Genomic DNA, 25,823 nt, shown 5'->3' with positions numbered 1-25,823 from the left:
TGATCCTGTTAGACAGTCTTTATGTCTTTCAACTTGTCAACTCGATGCCTTCAAAGATTTATTGAACCATTTTCACCACCCACTTTGTTCCTCCATCATCGTTCTCGCTCTCCGTATGTGTGTGTGTCTTTACACTTTTCAAGGTGGTGATTTTCTCTCCTTTTTGCGCACTGAGGGTCACAGTCTGATACCGAAGATGCTGGTCAAAATGACTGAAAATGTCGCATCTGGCATGGAGTACCTGGAGAGCAAAAAGTGCATTCACAGGTTGGTCAGACGATCACGCCGCTTTTATCTAATCTTTTCATCAGCCACGTGCAAATCTGTGACTTCAGCAAATCAGATTCTGCAATGCTCACTATTCATTTCCTTCACAGTTGCAGTCAGCTTAATCTTTCCTCATTGTTAACATGCCGGAATACATAATGTTTACCTCTGTGTTCGGTTTGATAATTACTACATATTAAACGTTCATTTGAATACAGTGCAGTGTACTTTCAGCAACAACTAAAGTGGTGCGTCGCTCATGTACATGCAGGTGGATTTTCAGGCTTTTACTGTACACTTTACGAAGCATCACTTACCTTCCCAAGCTTTCACTTCACCTAACTGTTAACTGCACTTATCTGTAGCAGTTCCCCATATGTTGAGTAGCAGTAAAATGCTTGCCTTAAGTAAAGCTTCAGCTCAGCATCATATAAGGTGTCACACTGTAATCTCTAGAGAGATGTGCACAGAAAGATATTTAAGCAAATACAAGTTTCCAAATAAAAATAAAATCACTTTACAATAAAAACAAATACTGTGGCTGAAAAGTACCAAAACAGAAAGGCTTAATAAAGACAGAGAACTACAGACATGATTCATGGCAGGAAAAATCTGCTTTACATTATTTCTTAAATGCCATAGTCCTTGATGGCCTAAGGCTCCTGCTTAGGACCTTAAAGGAGAGCCTCCTAAACCCCTTTATACTGGTAATAAGATTTATATATTTGGCAAGGCAAGTTTATTTGTATAGCACAATTCAACAACAAGGTGATTCAAAGTGCTTTACAGAGACATTAGAAACAAAAACAAATAAAAAGCATGATTTAAAATTGATTAAAACAAGCAAACAAACAAACTAATAAACAAACAAACAAACAAACAAAACAGTATATAAAATCAAAACAGATAAAATCAGAACAGTAGATAAAATCAGTAGTTAAATGTAAGTTTTGAAATTTAAGCTTAAAAGTGTGGATTTGGTGCTTTATTCAAATGCAGCTGAGAATAAGTGAGGCTTCAACCTGGATTTAAATAAACTGAGTGTTTCAGCTGATCTGAGGCTTTCTGGGAGTTTGTTCCAGATATGAGGAGCATGAAAGCTGAATGCAGCTTCTCCGTGTCTGGTTCTGACTCTGGGAACTGATAAAAGACCGGATCCAGATGACCTGAGGGATCTGGATGGTTCATACTGAGTCAGGAGGTCACTGATGTATTTTGGTCCTAAACCATTCAGAGCTTTATAGGCCAGCATCAGAACTTTAAAGTCTATGCTCTGACGGACAGGCAGCCAGTGTAAAGACCTCAGAGCTGGACTGATGTGGTCCACTTTTTTGGTCTTAGTGAGGACTCGAGCAGCAGAGTTCTGAATGAGCTGTAGTTGTCTGACTGATTTTTTTTTTTAGGTAGACCTGTAAAGATGCTGTTACAGTAATCAAGCCTACTAAAGATGAATGCATGGACTAGTTTTTCCAGGTCCTGTTGAGACATCAGATCTTTTATCCTTGAAATATTCTTGAGGTGATAGTAAGCTGACTTTGTTATTGTCTTAATGTGTTTTTCTAAGTTTAGGTCTGCATCCATCACTACACCCAAATTTCTCGCCTGGTTTGTGGTTTTTAGATGTATAGATTGAAGTTCTCTGGTGACCTGTAATCGTTTTTCTTTGGCGCCAAAGACTATTACCTCAGTTTTGTTTTTGTTTAGCTGGAGAAAATTGTGGCACAACCAGTCATTAATTTCCTCGATGCATTTACCAAGAGCCTGTACAGGGCCTCGGTCTCCTGGTGACATTGTGATATATATTTGTGTGTCATCTGCATAGCTGTGATAGTTTATTTTGTTGTTCTTTATAATCTGTGCCAGTGGGAGCATGTAAATGTTAAACAGAAGGGGTCCCAAGATGGAACCTTGGGGAACTCCACATGTGATACTTGTCTGCTCAGATGTGAAGTTACCTATTGATACAAAGTATTTCCTGTTTTCTAAGTATGTTTTGAACCAGTTTAGTACAGTTCCTGAAAGACCTGTCCAGTTCTCCAGTCGTTTGAGTAATATGTTGTGGTCAACTGTATCAAATGCTGCACTGAGATCCAGTAAAACTAGGACTGACATTTTTCCACTGTCTGTATTCAGACATATGTCATTAAACACTTTGGTCAGAGCGGTTTCAGTGCTGTGGTTCTGTCTAAAACCTGACTGGAAGGCATCATAGCAGTTATTCTGTTTTAAGAAGTAATCGAGCTGTTGAGAAACTGCTTTTTCAATGATCTTACTTAAAAGTGGGAGATTTGAGATCGGCCTGTAGTTGTTCATTTGTGTCTTGTCAAGATTGTCCTTTTTCAGTATAGGTTTTATTACAGCAGTTTTTAGTGATTCTGGAAACACACCTGATAATAAAGAAAAGTTGACGATCTGTAACAGGTCTGACTCCAAAGTCTTTGAGACCCTTTTGAAAAAACTTGTTGGCAGGACATCTAAACAGCAGGAGGAGGAGTTCAGTTGACCTAAGATGTCCTCCAGGTCTTTGCTGTTAATAGGGTGAAACTGTTTGATGGTGTTTAAACAGTTTTTCGGTGGACACAGTACATATCCTGGATCTGCTGTTGATGTACCAATTGCTTGTCTAATCTTTTGGATTTTTTCTGTGAAGAATTTGGCAAAGTCATTGCAGGCCATGGTCGAATGAAGTTCAGCTGCCACTGGCACAGGAGGGTTTGTTAGCCTGTCAACTGTAGAAAATAAGACCCGAGCATTATGGCTGTTTTTAGTGATGATGTCAAAGAAGTAGGACCTTCTTGCACTCCTCAGTTGTAAATTATAATTGTGAAGTTTCTCTTTATAGATGTCACAATGAACCTGGAGGTTTGTTTTTCTCCATCTGCGCTCAGCTTTCCTACACTCTCTTTTTTCATTTTTCACTAGTGTGGAGTTTCTCCAGGGAGACTTTTTCCTTCCAGAGATAGCCTTCACCTTAATGGGAGCAATAGATCTAAGGACCTGATGCAAAAATATCGAACTGGGTGTGATGAGACCGTTCTAAACATTTTTAATGACTGAGGAGAAAAACCAGCTCACAGCCCTGATTGTAACTACGCATCCTCCAAAGACCACAGAGCTGTGTAGGAGTTGCTTACAAAGATCAAACGTTGGGTTTTTGTGAGTAGCCTGCAAACAAAGCTTGCATTAAAAGACGAGACCATCTACAAACACGTTCTGAAAACTCGACCATTTCCTTTAATTCAGCAATACGTATGCATGTATATATATTTAAGTAAACGATATACTGCATTCAGAATTGTTGTAGTATTTTGGGGATGTCTACAAATTGAACGTGGCCTCGGTGGCTGGCTGTAGGGGCACTAGAGGAGAGGAGGTGGTTGTGACATCCGGCTCATTACAGCAGCACTTGTATGGTTTGCCCAGCAGGGACGGATCAGACAGGCTGCTGGTAGCTGCTCAGCTTGTAACACTGCATGTCAAATGGCACTCGCACGCAACACAGAGATATGATAGGAACACCTCTCTTTTAAGTGCCATCTGTTCTGTTTTTTCATACAGAGCATGATTTTTTTTATGTTTCATTTGTTTCCACTTTTCCCCAGCCTCCATCCCTCTTACATTTCCTGTCTTGTGCTTTTTAAGGGACCTTGCAGCTAGAAACTGCCTGGTCGCAGAAGGCAACGTGGTGAAGATAAGTGACTTCGGGATGTCCCGTCAGGAAGATGACGGAGTCTACTCTGCAGAAGGCGGTCTCAGACAGATCCCTGTCAAATGGACAGCTCCTGAAGCCCTGAACTATGGTGCATCATTAGTGCCTCTGCCATAATACCACAACCAGACACATTTCTCCTGTTTCTACTGCCAACAGCCAGTTAAATACTCACAAAGAGCTGCGCCTATGCCTTTGCTTACACTGCCCCCTGCTGTTGCTTTCAGGTCGTTATACCACAGAGAGTGACGTCTGGAGCTTTGGCATCTTACTGTGGGAGACCTTCTCCATGGGAATGACCCCCTACACCAGCATGACCAATCAACAGACACGTGAAGAGGTGGAGAAAGGTGAAGACTTCTGAAGTGTTCGTGTTCACGTGACATTCAGGAGAATTCCTGCTGTCATTGTGATTGATTTTGACACTGATACATTTTCTGAGTCTCACGTGTATCAGAAAGCACGTTTACTGCCATCTGACCATCTCTCTCCCTGTTATGCTTCTCTGTGATGTGCTTCAGGGTACCGTATGCCTGCTCCGCACGGCTGCCCCATTGAAATCTCCAGGATTATGAACAGCTGTTGGCAGTATGATCCCAGAAACAGACCATCTTTTAAGAAACTCCGGATCGATCTCAATGCCATATACAGCAAAATTATATAATACACTCTTGTAAGTTGGACGTGTTTTAACATTATTTTTTTGTTAGGTTGTACTTGTTCTTTCTAAAAAATAGGTTGAGATTTAATATGAATATTAAAAGTAAAAATAAAAGGTCTAATTAAAACTTGATAAGTTGTGTAGCATTTCTTTTTAGACTTACTGCTGAAAATGAGCTAAGAAGTGCTGATGTGTGGCCTTGTAGAGCAGAAGCTTGCCAGGTGGGGGCAGCACTTTCATTTCTTCCTTTGTTTCCAGAAGAGTGTCAGCAACTCATTTACAACTTATCTCCTTTTAAAGACATGTAACGAGCTTGCAAACACTTGATTTTCTAAAAATCAGGATCCCAGAAGTTCTAATATAGACAAAAACACAAGTTTAATACCCAGCTGTTACTGTTTCGGCTGGAATAGTCTTGGTTTCCAGCAGTGTACCTAGATTTAACCCCTTCAGCTCTGTACTGTTTGAAATTCTCAGGTGGAAAAAAACAACAGCACAGTTAATGTAAGGAAAATGAATAAGGTGTATTGTTCTCACTGACATAATAGTTAAACATTTTCCCAGAGCTTACTGGTGGTTCATTAGGATTCAAAGCTGCTTGGTGATTCATGCAGTTAAATTACTCCTTTGCCATTTTTTTTGTGTACTTGATCACAGAATTTACAAATATTTTCAGTTAAAAAAAACAAAGCAAAGATTTAGTATTTATAGTTTTCAGTATTTGCAAATTAAAGGCTTTAATTTCAATTAGACATACAATCGTATTTTTGCTAGGTAAAAGGTTCAGAGACATTTGTCACGCTATTATGTGCTGAAACAATCTTCTGACAGTTGTAGCAGGGCATGATTTATTAACTTGGTCCCGGTAGGCAAAACAAAATTGGGCCTGCAGGAACTTGAAGTTTTAGTTTTATATCTCCTTATAATTAGAAAGTGATACTTTTATCTACAGTATTATTCTTATTGTTGTTTCTTTTTGAAGCACTTTGGGCTGCATGTGCACCTGCAGTATAAATAAACCTTTAGCTCAGCAACAGATGAGGTAAAGGTAAAACTCAGCGAAGAGAAGAGAAAACACTGTATCAACGGAAGGCCCCAGCAGCCTGGAAATATTACAGCAAAAGTAAGAGGTTTCAGGTTCACCTGATCCATGTCTAACTATGAACTGTATCAAAAAGGAAAGTTTTAAGCCTGATATCAAACATAGATACTCAAAAGAGATAGAGATTGCTGGAAAATGACACAAGAAATACAAGGGGGATCGCTTTCATTTTTTTTGATTGACCAGCCACAACATCATGAGCAGTCTGCAATGCCAACTTGAACAACCTACCTTTTCTCTATCTGGTAACCATTTAGTGACCAGCAAACCATGCGTAGCACTGTTTATGTCACTACTGAGAGAGACCCGACTCAAAAGTAAGTAAGTTAGATTTCAAGAGAAAGATCACAAAGTGCTGAACAATAAAATGTCAGAGCATTAAAAAGAAGATTTAACCAACCAGAAGTCTAAAAAGCAGGAAAGGATTTTCCTGCTGTTACTTCGCCAAGGAGTTGAATACAGGGAAATCAGTCAAAGAAACAACCTCCCCGGCAGGTGAGGGAGTGACCTCAGCCTGCTCAGTTTTATTACTCTGAGCCCTGGTTACGCCACAGGCAGTAATACCTCTGGTAAATTCTGGTCTCTGACATCCTTTACTACTAGATTCGAGAACACCACTGGCAATGTAGGTAACTGTGGCCACATTTTTTCCCCTCAATAATGGTAACACCAGGAACAGGCAAAGAGGGACATACCCCTGAATCTCCCCACTGTACCAAATCGGGTCAACGCCAAATGACAGAAAGGTGCAGAAAATACCTTATATTCCATACCTCTGAACAGAACAGAATTAACAGGATCAGCTGTCAGAGAAAAAAGAAGAACACAATGAATAGATTTGGACTGGGGGTGTATGTGGCGTGTATCCTGGAGCACATTCCTCTGAAGTTAAGCTGAATGAAAACTGTGACAGAAAAATCTAAACTTGATCTGCAACTGAGAACATTTTGTGTAAAGTTTGACAGCAGCCGCCTTATTACTGTGATGGATAGTAGCAGCTACAACAACGATTATCTTTTCTCCAACAACCTTGAGGGGACCTGACTGCTGAAGAAGCTTTGTCTGATGTTTACCTGCCCGGTCCACCCAAAGTCATGCCTTACCAATTGGTCTGCAATGATTCACTGAGTATCTCGATAAAAAATCCTTAATGCAACAATTTGTTTTGATACTCTAACCTACAACTCTAATGCTAAGTTGTTTGCATACAAATTCAAGCATTTCATCCACATTTGTGACTAAAAATAGACCTGCAATAGAAATGTATCGGAGGACTGATAACACAGCGGCAGCAGTGAAGATGAGCCTGTCAAAGTTTAACATGGAGCTGTAGTCTGTCTACACAGGGGTAGGAAACATAGGGTGTGGGGGCTAAAATTGGCCCGGCAAAGACTCCAACCTGGCCCAAATTTCACGTTTTTGTGAATCAACAAACTTTGTTTTATAATTACAGGACACTCTGAGCTACTGGAACTTGTTACGTAAGCCCAAAGAGTCATGATGACACATTTCTTTAATTAACTAGAGCAGCATTTCTTTGTTATGTAGAAAAACTCAGAGGCACAGTTGAAATTGTGCTTCCTTTTTCTACTACTAATATATCTCAGGGATTAAATGCTTTTACACTGTTAGACAGGAGGGTCTGTCAAGGTTTCATTAAAATTATTTTGAAGATTTAGATAAAATAATATTTAAAATTGTAAATAAAATATAATATTAAACAAATTGGGATAATATTTACAAATACAAAAATAAAAATATAAAAGCTTTTTTTGGGGGGGGGGGGGGGGGGTTCTGAGTGCCAGTGAAAACAAACACAGGGCGGTGAAACTCTCAACTGCTGACCTGGGGCTGTTAAGCGGAGCACTGACTGATTACTACCTTTAATTATTAACATTAATTAATAATATCTGCATCACCAGAACATGTTTCCTGCAGCAGAAAATGTTCTGAGAACATTCAGCTCTGATAACGTTCACTTCAGAGAATGCTTACTTTTCTTCACTGCAACCACCAAATGGCTTAAGCTTAAACATCTAGAAACACACACGCGCACAAAAACACATGCACATGAACACACACCAAATACACAGCATCCAGCCTCATGCAGAACTCGTGTTTTGTTGCCTTCTACTAATGAAGAAAGCGCTCCAAGGGACAGAGTAAAGACTAACTTGTATTATGCTTTAGTTTACTTTATTTTATTTGACATTACTGTACTTGTAAGTATTTATTTTATATTAAAGAAAATGTTTTGGTTTAAAAAAATAGATTTTTAATTGTGCACGTAAATGACAAGGGTTTTGTTTTTTGACAGATGTTGTAGCTGCAGTTAAACTATTAAAACATTTGTCTTTTTAAAATGGAAACCAATGAAAAGGCTTTTAAAAAAGATGTATTTTTTCTGTTTTGAACATTTATAATCGCTCATTAATAAAAAAAAAAACTATCTAATCTGATCACGTGAATAATAGATGAAATAATCAAGATCTGCGGCCCTGGTTTCTACTGTATTTAGTTTGTGTTACAATGTGTTTATGTGCTTACACCACTGCTTCAGATGCAATTTTCTCTCTTTTTTTTTTTTTTTTTTTTTTTTTTTTTTAAAGCTGTTGTTCATTAAAGTATGTGGCAACACCCTCGGGGAGAATTTCTTTGAACTGGTCCAACAGAATGAACTGCTTTGACATCTCCTTGTGTTTCAATCTCAGGAAACTGCAGTTCACCAATTAAATGTATTGGTCAGCAAACAAACACGTTCAACATAAGCTTGCACTTCTGACTTAGCTTCCCGAACAGATAACAGGCACCAGTTCATATGCTTTAAGCAGTGCAGATGTAACTTTAGTCCCCAGCTGTGGTTAGAGAAGAAAATGCTTCTTGACCCTTACCAGTAAAAACACTGGTCTTTTCTGGATCACACTATTGACTAAAGTGCTCAAACAGCACAAAAAGGTAGCAACATCCTTTATAAACGACACTAAAAGTATCAAAAGGATGATCAGCAGAACCTGCGGAAAGTACCCTCGTTCACTAAGTCAAGCCTGTGCATTCATTTTGCATTTCAGCAGAAATGCATGGAACCCGGAAGTTAATTTTAGCTTTTCCTCGTCCACCTCTTGGTGCTGAAGAAGAGCTCGGTCTTTACATGCCAGTGCCTGTTCCTCTCACTCGCCTTCCTGCTTGTACTGCAAAAGGCAAGTCACCAAAACTAGACAGAGTGGAACAGAGCTAATCAATGTATGTTTATGAGTACACCGTTCTTATTTTCTGTTAAATGAACTCAAATAATGACTGACTGCACCTTTAAACAAATCAGAAAAATGGTTCAACAGTTCGGACTAACAGATACGACTAACTAAATTTATGTTTAGTGTATTTTGCTATTTGCTGTGAACCTGCTGGTTGAGGTGAGGATTTTCAGTGTCACAGGCTGAACACTATTCAACATCCTGTGTGAAACGGACCCACATTACTGCCACAATGACGAGAACATTTGACTCCTAGTAGAAAAAAAAAACATCCTTGTCTCCTCGCTAAGAGAAGCAGCTCAAAGCAGCCAGTGGGTCAAACTGGCAGCATTCAAGCTTTGTGTGATTTGTTTTGACTTGAGTTCAGTAGCCTATAAACTCCATGTGGGTGGGTTTGTTTTTATTTTCTGGCTTGTGGAATTCAGTACTTAATTATTTAAATTTAAGGGCAGGAAGTAAATGTTTGAAAGGCTGTTTTATCATCTTCATAAGTAGCTCTTTTGTTAAAGAAAAGAAAACATCTTCCTACTTTCTTTGGTTCTACCCTACAACCCACGACAATAAACACAGGCCTCAGAAAAAATTTAGCGCACGTTCTTTAGATACTTATCATCCACAGCTGCCATTTTTCATTAATATCACTATGTTACCAGTGAATCAATAAAAAAGAAACAGAAATGCATCCAAATAAATGTTAAAATATTCAAATTAATTACAGTATGCTGCTTAAAGACATCATCATTACAAAGTAATTAAGCCGATGATGATGGCCTGTTTTACTGCAGAAGAATAAAATGTTTGGCTTCAATTTATAAAATATTTATTATGGGTTTGCTGTTTGCCTCCTTGAGGATTAATGACCTGAAAACATGGTGGCACTGATCCACCGTTTTGTTTTCTGCCATCTGAAATGACATGGGATTTATTTGGGTTATTTGCCTGGAGAAGGACTTGTTTGCTGTGCGAGTTTCTGGTGTTTTCTGTGATTCTACCTCAGTTCAACCGCCCGTTTTTAACCTCACAAGTGCAAGCTGTTTGACTTGTACACATAACTGCACTTGTACACTACATAATTTACAAAGGGAACCTAGACAAAAGCTACTGTTGCTTGATTCTGTAGAAATATGAGCTTAAAAAACCTCAGAGGTACCATTTATTGTTCGTGACTGTTGCATAAGAACAAACCCCATCGAATCTGTTGCAAAGGTTTTGTTGGGACAAGGCAAGTCACATTGTTTAGTGCCACATGACTACCAGTTTGGGTGTGTTATGTCATGAAGAGGTGAAGCTCAGCTGTGACACTGAAGCTATTGTGTTTCACTGAAATGGCTAAAATCAATGTCTATTCTCTGAATGATAATTTGAGCTGTTTTCAGCACTATCTTCATTTTCTTTCTTTAAGCTTTGTTGATTATGGATAAAACATGAAATTGTGGATAATCTAGATGAAGTTGCAGGGCTTCATGAACATTGTCCACTAGTGTCCACTTGTTTTAAAAAATGTTGTTTAACTTTTGCATCATTATTCAAACTTTATTTCTGCTTCTTTTGCTCTGATAAACAAATAGATATCTGCTAAACAGAAGGTCACAGATTTACAGTTTCTTCAAGGTCAGAATGTAGCAGAGTAAAAGTGTGGGTAGGAATGCAGTCGTGAAAAAAATATCGTACATACAGAGTGAGAAAAATATGTTGGCACAACTTAATTTCTAAGATGAAAAATATTTGTGGTTAGTAAGGCGTGGTGTACATTACTTAACAGTCATCCACCCGAGGCCATTTTGTAATTGAAACCTCACCGGTTGAACATGTTCTGTAGCTTCTAGTTATCACATGAGTGTCTTGTGATGTTCAGGCCTGTTTTCATATTTTCTTTTTTTGGCTCCAAGGTAACAAAACCTATATGACTGCATGCATAGTGCACAAAACTTTCCACTGAAAAGCAAAAACGAAACAAACAATAGGCAAGTCAGTAATTTACCCCCCTCTAACATCTCTGATTTTCAAATGTAGGCCCAGCTGTTACAACGCCTGAAAGCACTGTTGTTACATATCTGATGTCTTCACGAGTTATTACACAAATCCAGTGAGAATAAACCTGGAATAAGCGGCTTTGTTGGTGCAGTTTTCAGATTGTGACTAATGTCCGTATAAAATAAATTTGAACTGATATTACAGGCAGTTTCCGAATGCTTGCCAAGAATACAGTGAAAATATGGCTGCCGGCGGAGCTCCCGGGCACGTCACTGCAACCCCCCCTGGCTTACGCTCTGTGGCTGCTGAGTGAGCCCTCATCTGGGACTCTCCTCAGCTCTTTCTGGGATGTTTCTGGGACAGTGGCGCGGCTGCCCCTCTGTTGGTCTTCCTTGGTCTCTTGTGTTCTGGGGGCCTCTGGATGTCTGGAGTTTTGATCTCCTCCATACCTGCTTCATGCCCTGGTGGACGGGGCTGTGGCCCCCCACACCCTCTAACAGATCATTACATGAAGGAACCTTTTAAAAACAAGTGCGTTCATGCTCACAGGTGTACACACGGGTGCTCACACATACAAACTACACCCTTTTTGGCTCCTACCTCAAAGCACACTGTGCACTGTCGATCTTACGTGCTGCACAATAATGTTTAACATTTAGTATTTACTGTTATATTCCCATAGATCATCATGTTGTTGTTTATTCTATTGCTCTAGTCTTCTTCTGCTTGTTTTCTTTTTTCTTTCTCAACAGGTGATCCAGGAAAAGAAGAAGAGAAAAAAAAAAAAAAAGGACACAAAGACAAAGGTGATGAAGCAGATTTTCATTGTCTTTTCTCTCTTTTTTCTACTTTCCCTCTCCTTCTGTTAACTTTCTTCTGAACTTTTCTTCTTGTTTTTCTTTCCCGTCCCCGAGTCTAGTCTGGCCTGATTACAATAACTTAGAATAAAAATAACTAATAAAGATCAAATAAACTATGACAATCAAGTGGACCAGTATAGCAAAAGGCCCACTTGGGAAAGTAAATCTGTTGGGCATTTTTTTCTTGGCCTTCAGACAATAATTCTGATTGCTACAGTGCCAGACAGGACACACAAAAAAGTAATGAATCTTCGGTAATACTGCATTAAATCTGCCGTTAATGATTGTTGAGATAGTTGTAGTACACCCTTTCTTATAATTTTGGTATTACTATCCAGACACGTCTGGAGAGAGACAGACACATGCTGCTGTTTGCAGATATTTCATAACCAGTTCTGCGGTCCAGCCTGCTGCTCTTGAAGCGTAATACTGAAAAAGTATAGTAAGGGTAGCATTAGTAAGTGACCAGGTAATTCCATTCAGTTCAGTTTTATGTATATAGCATTAAATCACATAAACAGTTGCTTTAAGGGACTTTATATTGTAAATGAAAGCGGGAAGGACAGATCATTCATGTACATGGATTTGCTAGCAAACATCAGCTTTCCCTCCAATGGCAGACTGCTAATCTTAGCTAGCTAGCAAAGGGAAGACAAATCAACCGATTGACAAAAAAATCACACATTAAACTCGACACACAACTGCGACAACGTCACTTTACTGCACTTTGCTGCAGAACACGTCACACTATTAAAAAGACAGTTGTGATTATGGAAAGTAACCAGTGGACTTTATCTAAGGGTCTGCATCCTAGCTTCAATTCCCAAACAGCAAGACACGTTTCTCTGTGACACCCAAATTTAACAACATCATATTAAGGGTTAAAGACAATAGAAACATTTTGGGTCCACTTTTGGGGAGCTGTAAGGTCCTCCATGTTTTTTGCAGTTATTGATTGTTAAAAATTAGGTCAGAGAACGGACAAAAGTATACCAACTTTTCTTTAATGAATATCAGCTTAACTGTCTTGATCAGAATATGCTTAAATTTTTTTGGGTACAACAAAATAGGAGAAGAAAATGCTGGAAAAAGTTTAATGCTGAAAAAAGTTTTATGCTCTCAAGTATGAATAGTGATGGAAATGAAATAAAGTAACGAAGAATCAAACTGCTAAGAGAGCAATGGTTTACAGATTATTGAGAATAACTGAGTGAATTTTAATCAAATTAAGGCAAGAGGAGAAAAAATATACATGCATGACACAAACAGGAAATGGCAGCAAGAACAAATGCACAAAGCTATTTAACCACCTCATGTAAATACGAAACCTCTACTGTGTGCAATGTTACCAGTGTCACCTGACTCTTGTTATGAGTGGTATTCAGTAACTCTGTGCATCGCTACTGCTCAGATCTACAACAGGAACATGTATATACCTGTGTATATATATATATACATGTAAAGAAAAAAAAGAAAACACAGTTACAGAAGGAAGATTAACAGGTTGAAACAACTAAAAACATTTAGGTGGACTCGACAAGACTGAGAGAAAAACTATCCAACAACTTTTTCTAATTTCTAAAAAAGTTCAGATGCATAATTGTTTCGCTATTAGTTTTGTGGATTGTTTGTGGGGAAAAATGGCATTAATGTACTGAGTATAACTGAAAATCAAAAATGTATGTATGCCTATAACAGGCAGCAAAAGAGGCTCTAACATATAGAAGCAAATGAGAGATGCAGCAGAAAATCCTGTGCATAAGTCTTTAGCCAGCTGTGGCAGGGCTTTAAAAACAAACTTCACCGAGAAACATTCTTACTTCTCCCAATGCCATCATGCTGCCACATTAGATCTCAGTTTATGACTACGTAAACTGGCAGATTGACACAGATACTTTGCCAGTGACTGTACAGAGCTGTGTAAGTCTTGAACCACCCCTCATTATTCATACTATGCTTCCAAGGAGCCAGACTTTCCTGTAATAAGATTTTAAATCAGTCTTGAGCAATAGTTCTCGAGCCTTTCTGAAGCTCTTTCAATGGTTTTCTTGGGACACTGTGTGCTTTTTCATTCGTTTTCACTCCAGTCCTTGTACTTGCCCATTTTCGGATTAATGTTAAGTTGTTAAGCCACTTAAATCAGTTATATTATTCATTCAAACATAACAAGGGCACCTAACTTAACTGATAAATCAGTGTTGTGTTGACACATGACAGAAAACAGAGGAAAGAACCAACTCTAACTTGTATTTGTATGCACATTATTGCTAGCATCCTGCCACAAATTTCTTTAGCCAAATCTACGAATAATTCTAAAAATAACAGTGTGACAGAAAAAGTTTTTGCATCAACAAAGTGATTACTTAAAAAGCTATTGGCACAAAACTTGATAGATCTCAGTCTGGTGTGCAGCATGTCCTTAAAACATTTGAGGTAACTGAACACTAGGGGTGCAACGATACACAAAATTCACAGTTGGTTCGATACTTTGGTGTCACGGTTCGATATTTTTTCGATACAAAGAAAAAATGTTCATGCTTTTTTAATTTGTCATTTATTAAAATTATAAATATATATTTTAACTCAAACGTACAGTTTTTAAATTTAATGTTGCTGAAACAACAAAGGGATAAAATAAATATATCTGATCGAGAAATCACTCATCTTTGGAAAAGAGAGTTTATTACAGAGAAATGGGCTCTTTCCAAAATAAAAGCTATACTATAAGCTTCTTCTGGGCTATATTCTCAGCAGCATATTAAACATATCAGGTCCCCATAAGGAGAATCATGTGCTAACGGCTGTCTAAATGACTCGGGTAAAGTTTGTAGCATGCCTGCTTGTTGTTTTTGTCTGCTTCCACTTGTCTTTGCACTAAGATGTTGGCGTAAATGTGCAGTCATATTCATTTTGTTCCCACTAGTGCTGTCAGCGTTAATCTGAAATGACGTTAACGCCACAACACGGCAAATCACGGTTAACGAGCTACCGCGGATAGCCCCGTGTGTGGGGCTGGACGGCGTCAACACGTTAACGAGGTAACTGCGCTAACGCAGTAGTTCCCACCAATGTAATTGAGCATTGCGTGGCACATCCGACACACTGTTTTACTTTTGTCCATGATGCGCTTACCTTCAGGGTCATACTTCACATGAAGACCAAAATGGTTCCAAACACCAGATCTGAATGAGGGTGGGGGAGGTTCAATTTGCCATGTTGCAACGAGCTTAGCTTCTGTCTTGCTAGCTTGCGCTGCGCTCAGTGGATCTGCGCTTGACAGTGCAGCCTAGGCGGAGTAGTCGAACGCAGATCCACTGAGCTCTCAACACAGACAGCATGGTCAGAAGAAAAGTTGATAAAATAAATTAAAAATTTTGTATTGTTCGATACATATGCGTACCGAACCGAAAGCACTGTATCGAACGGTTCAATATCGATACGAATATCGTTGCACCCCTACTCAACAAGTAGAGGAGAAAAGATCTGAATGATGATTATGGTCTTTCAGTTGATCCATATAATTTTCACTGAAAAAGGTCTTAATGGAAGACCTACTCAAGATTTTTGTACAGTGCTGTGTAGCTAAATCTCGTAAACGATGTGCATACAATGATTTGCTTATAAAAGGGACTTCTTTTTCTGTTTTCCATGCACTGTAATTGTAACAATTAAAGATGAAAAATTAGTATAAAACTAGTATAAAAGATTTTAAGAAATGCATAAAAAAGATAAACGTACTAAAACCGGAGCTGAATGGTTTAGGTGGTATGTAAGCTCTCCAAACAAAGGGTGTTAAAAATTTAACTAAAGATCCAGAAATTCAAAATGAAAACACAAACAATAGGGTTAACTTAGTTTGACGGTGATGACAGTAGAACATTGAGCACAAATCTGCAGCTATAAAATGTTTAATTCCACTGAACTTTGTTTAATGTCCTAGTGTAGAGTTTCAATTTCCAAATCATTCAGGAAATCAATCACTTCTAGACTAGAACTGTTTGAAGAAATGACGTAGAAGACAGTGATTGACTGAATGCCTTGAGGACACAGAACAGATCCCAATTTCTCCTTAGTAGAAACAGTCATAGTCATAAAATCTGGACAAAGCAGTAGACACTGGATACATTCTTTTCTTAAACTCATTGAAGTTAATATGTTTCCAATTATTTAGCTGTTTTTTATTTGAATTTCAAAAATTAAATTAATTTAATCAAATTATTCAAACAATCAAAATCAAATCAAATCTAAATCTAGTGTTTTAGCAACATGCAAAAAGCAACACATTCTACAACCCAAATCCTGATGTAAAGACACCCATGGAAGCAGCTTATCCCATCCATAATGCGGTAGTGTGTGCCCAGTTTAGCTCAATCACCTGTGAGGCTGTGTGACTAACCTGCATGTGCTTTGACCAGAAGTCGCATGATGGACCACGTGAGAGACAAAGATGCTGTCTGACAAAGTAAAACTCTTGTCTGTTCTAAAATGCTTCTACAGGTAATCTGCATGTCAGATCATCTACAGGATTGTCCTGTAGGTTTCTGTCAGAGCCGACTGCCTGACGCAGTCCTATCGCTGCGACATCTTGCGCGCTGTTGCTGTACATACCTGACAAGTTGTATAAAATTCCTTTCAGTTTTGTCACTCTCCTCCAGGTCAACCTTCACAATCAATGGGCAATCAACGTGACTGACACTTTATTTTCTTTAGAAAAGCTGCGCTATTAAGATTAATTTCATATGATGAACTCGTCTTTCATAAATCTGTAACAGAATACACAAAAGAAATATGCTGTAAACCCGAGAAGAGTGATGACACGATAAAGAGAAAATGACAGAAATCAGTCATGTGAGGAGAAAACAATTTTTTGATGCCTTTGTGCTGATAGGATTGATTGCTGATGTTTTCGATATGGAAAGTTCTTATGAAAACTATGGAAAAAGAAAAGGACACTTACAAGAGCATGATCATTTAAAGGAAATCAGTAAAGTGTTGGAACTTGACCATTTCAGAGCACCTTGATGTTGTTTCATCAAGCCTCATTAGACGGAGTATCCCTGTCTTCCCTCAGTGTGTGTTTTACTGATTGTGATGGAGAGCACTGTTTAAAACTGTTGAGATTTGATATTCTTAATGCCACAGCTCATGATTGAGATCATTTCCATACTCTTAAAATCATTTGCAGAGCCCTTATGTGTCATTTAGTGCTGTGCGTGGCATGCTCAGGTGTGGACTTAGGGGCGGAACTGAACTTAAAACCAGTTTTATTGCTGGACTTAAAGGAAAAATACAATCTAGGAAACATGGAACCCAGAATGGAATTAATAATCAACTAGGAGAATAAAACGCAAAGAAGACACACCACATGATGGGAGATTGCAACAATGAACTAAGGAAACTGAACGCTTAAATACACACATGAGGCAATCATGGAGCTGGCACACAAAGGGACACAGCTGAACTAAATCAGGGAAATGAGACAGAGCAACCTGAACATGATGCACAAAGGGCGAGAGACTATCAAAATAAGACAGGAAGGCTCACAACACCTCTGTACTGATTTACATTGACCGTGTCAGCAACAATTCTTCTCAGAGCAAAACAGAACTGGATCATCTCATTTAGGGCACAAGTTTTCAGTCTTAGATCATTATCTTGGTGTAAGCTACACACTAAGTGTCGAGAGTATAGCGAAGTATGACTTCCAGATCTCTGTAGAACATTGCCGGTGCTTTTAACATTACTGAAATCACCAATGTGCATTCATCTTTGTTAATTTGCATAACTGCAAATTTGCTGCTGTTTGCAAATGTCAACAGTAAGTTATGACCTGCAGAACGTCCGTGATCATGTACTGGGCTGATACTGTTTCCTGTGACACTAGTGTGATGGTTCTCAACCTTTTTCTGACAAGTCCCCCATCAGCAGCAACAAAGGTCACACCTCTGCCCACACCCCAGTTTTTACCCATCATAGCCATAATCACAACCTAGTTTTATGCCATATTTTCCCCATAGCTATATGCCCCACTAAACACAGTTTACAGTCCTTTTTACTGATTTGTTTGCAAGTGATCTAAATATAGGTATTGCTTTTGTCAGTTTTTCTTTTGAAACATGAGACAGTTGAAACCCCCTGTCAATGAAGCTCCTGTCTTCTGTGTCCTAACAATAACTCTTTCAAAGTTGACTTCTTCTGCTTGTCATTTTGATTCAATGATATTGGATGGTACCATTCAGTGCACTGAACTGACACTCATTTGTGTCATTAGCATTAGCATTTGCTACACAGATGTGTTTAAATGCAAACATGCATTTAAACACAGTATATAACGCAAAAACAGAGGTTACAATCTAATGGGCTTAAAATTCTTATTTGGTATGTCTCTAGTAGCACGATCAGCTCTCTTGGGCAAGCTTTCTTTTAATTTCTTTAGGTAGTCTTCAGAAATAACTCTTCAGGCAAGTTGGGGGACATTCAAAGGGCATCTTTGGACATTGGCTGCCTTCTCTTCTGTTCCCTGTCAAATAGATCCCACACTGCTTCAGTAATGTTGAGGTCCAGACTCTGGGGAGGCCAATCCATGACTGATGATGATACAGTGTGTGTGTGTGTGTGTGTGTGTGTGTGTGTGTGTGTGTGTGTGTGTGTGTGTGTGTGTGTGTGTGTGTGTGTGTGTGTGTGTGTTTAAGGCAATGTCTAATAAAGAAATAGAAGACAATTGAAAAACTTTGTTTGAATAGTTGCGGTGCACTGATCTGCTTCTACCTTACCTGCTGATTGACAGGAGCTCTTAATATCTCTACTGGGATCACTTAGGAGCTCTCTGTCGTCAATGCTGAACATGTGACACCAATTGACTACAGCATTTCTGAAATAACTTCATCAGATAAAATCTGAAACCTCTGTACTGTTCCTCTGTCACATGTTTGAACATATTTCTAGGCAACATTGTATAATTTTTCCATCAACTATGCTGAATGATAATAGCTTTACAGATACACGATTGTGCCAACTGAAATACTCCATGTGGACTTTTTCTTTCCATCATAGACTAAAGACGGCATGATCACTGCAGCATTCATTCATGAAAACATGGCTGCCTTTTGCCTTAGCGCATTTCAGTTAGGCTGTGACAGGGCTTCAAAATTAAACTTCACTGAGAGACATTATTACTTAATGCCACCCTGCTGCCAGTTAAGATCCCTGTGTGCGACAATGTCAGCTAGCAGTCTTGACAAGGAAAGGATAATTTGCCAGTCGTCCCTCATTTCTTTATATTGTGCTAGGAAATTATTTTATTTCTCGAAATATGTGCAAACATGCATGTTTTGCTATTTTTCAGTTAAACAAATGGTAGCAGACTCCTAATAACAAAGTGCCTAAATATATAGCTTTTCATCCCCAGAGTCAGGTGCTTTTTTTATGCTTGAGTTATAGATAAGCGTCAAACAGATTAACAAACCAACACAATTAAAACAAAAAACAAAATAACATAAAAACATGGAAATGGTCAGGACTTCAAATTAATGCTGCGACTACATAACCAAAACACACACACACACACACACATACACACATACACACATACATACATACATACATATGTATATGTGTATATCATAAACTGCTGCTTGCTCAAAATACAGATTGTTGTTGTTTCTTCTTACTCGGATAAAGCAATAAAGTAAAGGGTTTTTGGTATGTGGAATTTTTTTTAGCCTTTATGAACTACATGCTCAACTTACATATTGAAGCCTTACTTTAGATTTGATTGAATTAGTTTTATTCCACATCAAAACAGAGCACTGTATAAGGATACATATGCAATGCAGTGTGTTACAGCGCAAGCACCCTCAAAACATTACGATATGATGACTTATACACCTAAATGAAAGAAATTTCCTTCCAATATTTTGTACTTGACTTATGATGCAAGGAAGGTAAATTGTCTATGAGGCCTGTTAAGCTCTATACAAATAATGTCTCATATGTTGCTGGAGGATATAAATGTGATTATATGATTGCTCAGGGCATTACATAACGAGTTGAAGAAGGTGGATTATCTTTGAAGAGAGAAACCAGATACAATCAAGAATGTTGCATGTGTCACTCAAGTGCAAGAGAGCTTCTACCCAGCACATGATGAGTCCTTAAACTGGAATCTCTTTGATGAGATAATCACCAAAACGTGGAAACACAGTGAGAACAAAACGTATCCAGATACTGTAAGCATTAGACATGTGAGGCACTGAGGGGACAACAGTCAGCAGCACCCTTTACTCACTGTAAAACAGTGAGCAAAGCATCACATACACAAAACTAACAAAAGCATTGTAGGTGGCTTTATGCAGATTTACAGACTAAATATTAGAGTGCTGATGTTTAATCTTGCATGTCAAGGATGTGGGCAGTGCACAGAGGAAGGTGGTTTGCATTGCTTTAGTCAGCTCGGCCGTGTAAAATTGATGTTCAAGTATAAAACTGGGAACAGGCTGTGTTTGCTCACTTCATCCCAAGAAAGCAGACACTGTTTCAAAGAGCAGTAAAGGGCATGGCAGATATGGTGCTGTTACATAAAATAAAAAATTGTAAAAGAAATTTAAAAAAAAGAATTTGGTAAAAAAAGAATCCTAAATTGAGTATGAATCTCTACAATGTAGTATAACCCTTACTGACAAGTGTGTTCACCTGACGCCAGTTTCATGCCTGGACAGAGCACACGGCTGTCACACATAACTGATTTTCAGTGCAGCATTAAATAAGCAGTAGTATTCTTTATTCCGGCTGCAAATATAGCTTCTGGTGTAATATTTACTGTTTTTAACCCATTGGACAACTTTGATATAATGGCATTTTAAGAAGTCATACTGGGTTAGTATAGTGATGCAATCTGATTATTTCCTGCTGCCTGTTCTAGGAATAACGTCCCCTACTTTTAACAGGAAGAGCAGAGCAGCAGGTAAGGAGTGGTTTAGCTCATGAAAGATAACACGAGCACACACCTTGCTTGTGAGTGGTAGAGAGAGTCGCACCCCCTCCCAAAGTTCACAATATATAAGATGCTGACAGCCAGCTTGAAGTCACAGCTGAGTGAGGACCCTACCTGAGGAGCGATCAGAGCATCGTCAGAAGAAAGTCATCAAGATGGGAAACTGCTGTGAAAGAGCTGGAAATTTCTTCGGCCCGCAGAACAACACCTATATACGTGTTAGTTTACCGGCTGTTTGCTTCGTCTGGCAGATTGCTATGGTTATTCTCTTTGGAGTTTTTATCCGGTATGACGAGGAATCGGATGAAAAAGGATGGCGTGAGTTCAAAAGGAGTCATAACATCACCAGCAACATTGAGAATGACTTCTACTTCAGATATCCAAGTAAGTACAACAACAGACAGCCTTTAAGAAATCTCTTTTTTATTTTCAAGTGCATTTGCTACTTGTAGCATATGCATGCTAAACGTAGCTCGGACATGCATGCATGCACTTTTGGGATACATGTATGTGTGAATAAATAAAAGTGCCGTGTTTTCTCGCTTAATGCTGTGAAAGCAGACACTGTTGTCTGAGATCTTTGGCAGTTTCCACTGATGTCTAAGGGATGACGGTGAATTCCTCCCCCACCAATATTTACAACAACAATAATGATAATAATCATTTTTACTTTCAAAGGCTGAATACTTTTACAGAAGGTATCTTTTTTTTTGTATGCCACAGGGGGAAAAAAGCTGGAAATAGTAATAAAAGATAATGATGGCAATGATGATAATAATAAAACATACTTTTTTCAGGCTTATGTGCGGTAATGTGGCAGTACTTAACTACTGAAAATGTTGTAATGTGCAATGTCCCTGAGAAACTAACAGATTGTCTGCCCAGTGATCTACGTGCTGACATCCTTAAAGAAGAGTTTACATTAAACTGGAAATATTAATATAACTTAAAAAAAAGAAATAAAGTGTTAAACAACATTTCAGACTCCTTCTGTTTTACTCAATATTAATAATAATAAAAGGCAGGTGGGATCGCAAAAACACTGAAATTTTTTTTTTTAAATCCCTGCAGGCTTCCAGGACGTCCATGTCATGATCTTTGTAGGCTTCGGCTTTCTCATGACTTTCCTGAAGCGCTACAGCTTCGGTGGCGTGGGATTTAACTTTCTAATCGCCGCCTTTGGTCTACAGTGGGCTCTCCTCATGCAAGGTTGGTTCCACAGTTTGGACCCCGTCACTGGAAAAATCACCATCGGAATTGAGAGGTAAGTGCCATCGCTCCTTGGTGAGTTATGTAATTCAAAAATGAAACCACATTCTTTAACTTGTAAATGTTAATAACTGGCTTGAACTGTGGTTGCTTTCCTTCAGTCTGATTAACGCTGACTTCTGCTGTGCTGGATCTCTGATCGCCTACGGGGCTCTCCTGGGGAAAGTAAGCCCTGTCCAGCTGATGATTGTCACCTTATTTGGTGTCACACTTTTTGCTGTGGAGGAATACATCATCCTTGACCTCTTTCATGTGAGTCTCGGCAGCCACATTAAAAATTTGAACTTTCCTTCAGAGTTTAAAAATTGTATTGTGGGGATTTGCAGTTCTGTTTTTCTGCCCATTTAAAAAAGCGTAATTATTTTCACAGTGCAGAGATGCTGGTGGCTCCATGGTCATTCACACCTTTGGAGGGTACTATGGTTTGGCCATCTCCTGGGTGCTGTACCGACCAAACCTGAACTTAAGTAAACGTCTCAATGGGTCTGTCTACCACTCTGATCTGTTTGCTATGATTGGTGAGTAAATGGAAAATTACAGAGTTTGCCAAACTCTGTATTTTGTTTAACCCACCTAACATGTGTCCTTGCCTTTCTTACACCTTGCAGGTGCACTGTTCCTGTGGATGTTCTGGCCCAGTTTTAACTCGGCCATCACAAACCACGGTGCTGGACAGCATAGAACAGTCATCAACACTTACCTTTCCCTCGCTGCCTGTGTTCTTACCACTTTCGCCATCTCCAGTATGGGTCAAAAGAAAGGAAAATTAGACATGGTATGGCACACAAAGGGAAATGATACAGAAGCTTATGAAATCGACTTATTTATGAACGCTAATGTTCCACTTTTATCTGACAGGTACATATCCAGAATGCCTCTCTGGCTGCTGGGGTTGCAATGGGGACATCAGCAGAGTTTATGATCACTCCTTACGGTTCAATCATTGTGGGTTTCTGCTGTGGTATCATCTCCACCTTTGGGTACTTATATGTCACGGTGAGTGATGCCATTCTTTAACCCCCTAGCTTCTGTTCTGAGAGATTTTTGTGTTCTGGTGTTATCATAGGAAAAACAAAGAAAGAAGCAGTGACATGCAAAAACTGCTGTGCGGAAATCAGGAGTCTGATAAGAACAATGAGGAAGAATTTTAAGAGCAGTCACTGCATGGTTTTAATATTAAGTATAGGATGAATACTTTACAATAAATGGAAGCAAGGTGTGGTGACTGTGAAATTGATGCCATCCAATTGACAAATTGATGAATAAAAGATCACTGACACAGGCTATTAGTAAAAAAAAAAAAAAAAGACTGCTAATTAGTTGTGACTTTATTTTTCTCAGCCCTTTTTGGAGAAAAGGCTCAAGCTCCAGGATACATGTGGCATCCACAACTTGCATGCCGTGCCAGGGATGCTCGGTGGCTTCGTAGGTGCCATAGTTGCTGCAGCAGCTACTGAAGAGGTCTATGGCAGAGAGGGGTGAGTGACAAACGCGAATACACATAAAACTTGGAATTCAAAAACTGACCAGACCTGTTTACTGACTACTTCTAGGGATCCACACGCCCAGTTATTCAGCCTCCTTTTTTGAAAGACTCACATTAACTATGCAGTGACATTTGAACTTTCTACTTCAGTTATGATTAGTGCTGTCAGCGTTAATCTCACTAAAATGACGTTAACGGAGAGTTGCCGCGTTAATGCGGTTATTTTTTAGCGAGATTAACGCTGACAGCACAAGTTGTGATGTGTTGAAAATGCACCGAAATTCAAGAGTTGTTGTTTGTTTGTTGTTGTTTTTTTTTTCCTGTGCAGGCTGGTCGAGACATTTGGCTTGAGTGGCAAGTTTGAAAACAGGACTATGTCAACGCAGGGAGCCTACCAGGCTGCTGGCACATGTGTAGCAATTGCATTTGGACTGGTTGGAGGAGTCTGTGTTGGTGAGTTTCATAACATCATTTTTGCTTTCACTTGGAAAGATTTATTTCTTTTTTAAAGAACTCCATGAAGTATTTAAAAACAACATTTATGCAGAATTTTAAGAAAACTAGATAAAATGAAAATCAGGAAAGGCTATTGTGACTATTTTTGAGACACCCTTTTTTTTTTTTTTTTTTTTTTGTTTTAAAGTATAAAATTTACAGTGAACAATGCTATGATATGCAAGGATAATGTAAGTAACAAATCTTAATGATATAATATTCTCTTTTTAAAGGTTTCATCCTGAGGTTTCCCCTCTGGGGAGATCCTGCTGATGACTTTTGCTTTGATGATGAAGCGTACTGGGAGGTGAGACTGCACTAGATGGTGTTCTTGCCCTTTGACTATGCAGGCCTTTAAATACTGGTTCATTTTGGTTCGCTTTCTGATTTCATCTTTTGGTTCCAGCTTCCTGAGGATGAAGAGACAATCCCTCCTGTTTTGGAATACAACAACCACATGATAAACAAGCACCAAGACACGTAAGCTCAGAAACTTTAACTGTCCTCCTTACTTACCACTTCCTCCTCCTCATGAAATTCTTGTTAACTCATTTTCCTCTTTTCTTTCACAGACATGAGTCACAATTCTCTCTGGAGGAAAGTTAGAGACTTGCAGCAGGAGTCCAGTCCCCTTTATATCCTCATGAACTTTATGCAGCTGATAAACATGAACTGATGAAGGAGCTTTGGAAAATAAGCCACATGAAAATGTTTTAATATACAAGTATTGTTTTGCACAATTTATGTCTCATGTAGTTGCCTATTATCAACTATTAGAAGCTTTAAGTTAAAACAACATAAAATAATCAGTAAATGTCCAATTCAACAAAATATTATTTGGAATCAAGGTTTTTAAAGCTGCTGGAGCTTCAAACTGTTCTCAAAATGTTGATTTTTACCTTCACTTTGGAAGCAACATATATCATTCTGACTTCAGAATGCCAAGTACATGTAAAAGATAATCTGTCTATAAGCTAATTATGCACTGAGGAATATTATTGTGCAGCCAAAACTGTAATAACAAAGACAAATTGTGTATTGTTATTAGTTGAATTATTTCTATAAAATAATTTATAGCTTTTTAACTATATGCCGCTATGTACATATAGTTCAACAATTAGTTTGCTGCATAAATTGCAGATTGCCTCTTTAGAAGTTTTAATTATAGTAACTATGATACAACCTCTAGCAATTTGGTTGCTGTTGAATGTTACCTCCAATAAAGAATGTAAGATTGTATGTAAGAACTTGCTTGATTTACTTCTGGCATATTATGGATTCAGTTTATTGGATAAACTGATGCGGTAAGGGAATCAATGCTAATATAACATTTGTGTGATGAATGAAACATGATTGTTGTTATTTTTAGTTTGTGAGAAATGTTCTAGATCTTGAAGACTCATCTGCTTGATCGTTTTACAGGATTTCAACTCCACTAAATGTACTGAACTATCTTAAAATGTGATTTAATAACACAAAGGTGCTTAGATTATTTAGACTTAACACTTATTGGAAATGGTGTGACCAAAAAATATTAAAGAAGCTTGTGTCAGTTTGATGGAATGAAAACAAACTGCTTTCCCAGTGTGCTGAGTGAAGAAATGCACAGCTCTCTAAATTAGTTTCAACATTGTTGATCATTACAACCTTTGTGAGCGGAATAGTTTTAGGTCAGTATTACGAACAAAATGAAAAATTAATGTATTTTCAGTAGAAAACAATAAGAATTTCTTTACTATTCGCATGTCTAAATAACC

General features: G+C 38.5%; 2 protein-coding genes across 6 annotated transcripts in view; both read left to right on the top strand.

The window, feature by feature from the left end:
- The window catches only part of fes (FES proto-oncogene, tyrosine kinase), a 38,358-nt gene extending 26,481 nt beyond the window's left edge, over nucleotides 1–11,877 (top strand). For 4 of the 5 annotated variants that reach the window (XM_086286358.1, XM_086286383.1, XM_086286373.1 and 1 more), the window contains 4 exons: nucleotides 144–267; nucleotides 3,910–4,067; nucleotides 4,204–4,326; nucleotides 4,498–4,751. In XM_086286358.1, the coding sequence (XP_086142484.1) occupies nucleotides 144–267; nucleotides 3,910–4,067; nucleotides 4,204–4,326; nucleotides 4,498–4,640 (548 nt within the window). In that variant the 3' untranslated portion in view covers nucleotides 4,641–4,751. Of the gene's footprint in view, nucleotides 1–143; nucleotides 268–3,909; nucleotides 4,068–4,203; nucleotides 4,327–4,497; nucleotides 4,752–11,716 lie in introns of those variants that run through there. The other variant, XM_086286366.1, reaches the window with a different exon arrangement.
- Nucleotides 11,878–20,868: 8,991 nt separating this feature from the next.
- On the top strand, nucleotides 20,869–25,305 carry rhcga (Rh family C glycoprotein a). The gene is made up of 11 exons (XM_086286346.1): nucleotides 20,869–21,200; nucleotides 21,888–22,080; nucleotides 22,187–22,337; nucleotides 22,456–22,603; nucleotides 22,694–22,860; nucleotides 22,944–23,081; nucleotides 23,427–23,563; nucleotides 23,900–24,024; nucleotides 24,300–24,373; nucleotides 24,473–24,546; nucleotides 24,639–25,305. Exons 1-11 carry the CDS (start codon nucleotides 20,972–20,974, stop codon nucleotides 24,670–24,672), a joined length of 1,470 nt encoding a protein of 489 aa, XP_086142472.1. The 5' UTR covers nucleotides 20,869–20,971; the 3' UTR covers nucleotides 24,673–25,305.
- The last annotated feature ends 518 nt before the right edge of the window (nucleotides 25,306–25,823 follow it).

The sequence above is a fragment of the Aulonocara sp. 'chitande type north' Nkhata Bay genome, linkage group LG1, assembly GCF_057382095.1.
Source record: "Aulonocara sp. 'chitande type north' Nkhata Bay isolate Kocher_YH1m ecotype deep benthic linkage group LG1, A_spYH_male_GT1.1, whole genome shotgun sequence".
Classification (NCBI taxonomy): domain Eukaryota; kingdom Metazoa; phylum Chordata; class Actinopteri; order Cichliformes; family Cichlidae; genus Aulonocara; species Aulonocara sp. 'chitande type north' Nkhata Bay.
The sequence above is the reverse complement of the archived record's forward strand: the minus strand, read 5'-3'. Positions and strand labels throughout refer to the sequence as shown.

Coding starts and splice junctions, on each gene's coding strand:
- rhcga (XM_086286346.1), top strand. CDS start 20,972: ATGGGAAACTGCTGTGAAAGAGCTGGAAATTTCTTCGGCCCGCAGAAC. Junction 21,201..21,887: donor CTTCTACTTCAGATATCCAA/GTAAGTACAACA, acceptor AAATCCCTGCAG/GCTTCCAGGACGTCCATGTC. Junction 23,564..23,899: donor GAGGTCTATGGCAGAGAGGG/GTGAGTGACAAA, acceptor TTTCCTGTGCAG/GCTGGTCGAGACATTTGGCT.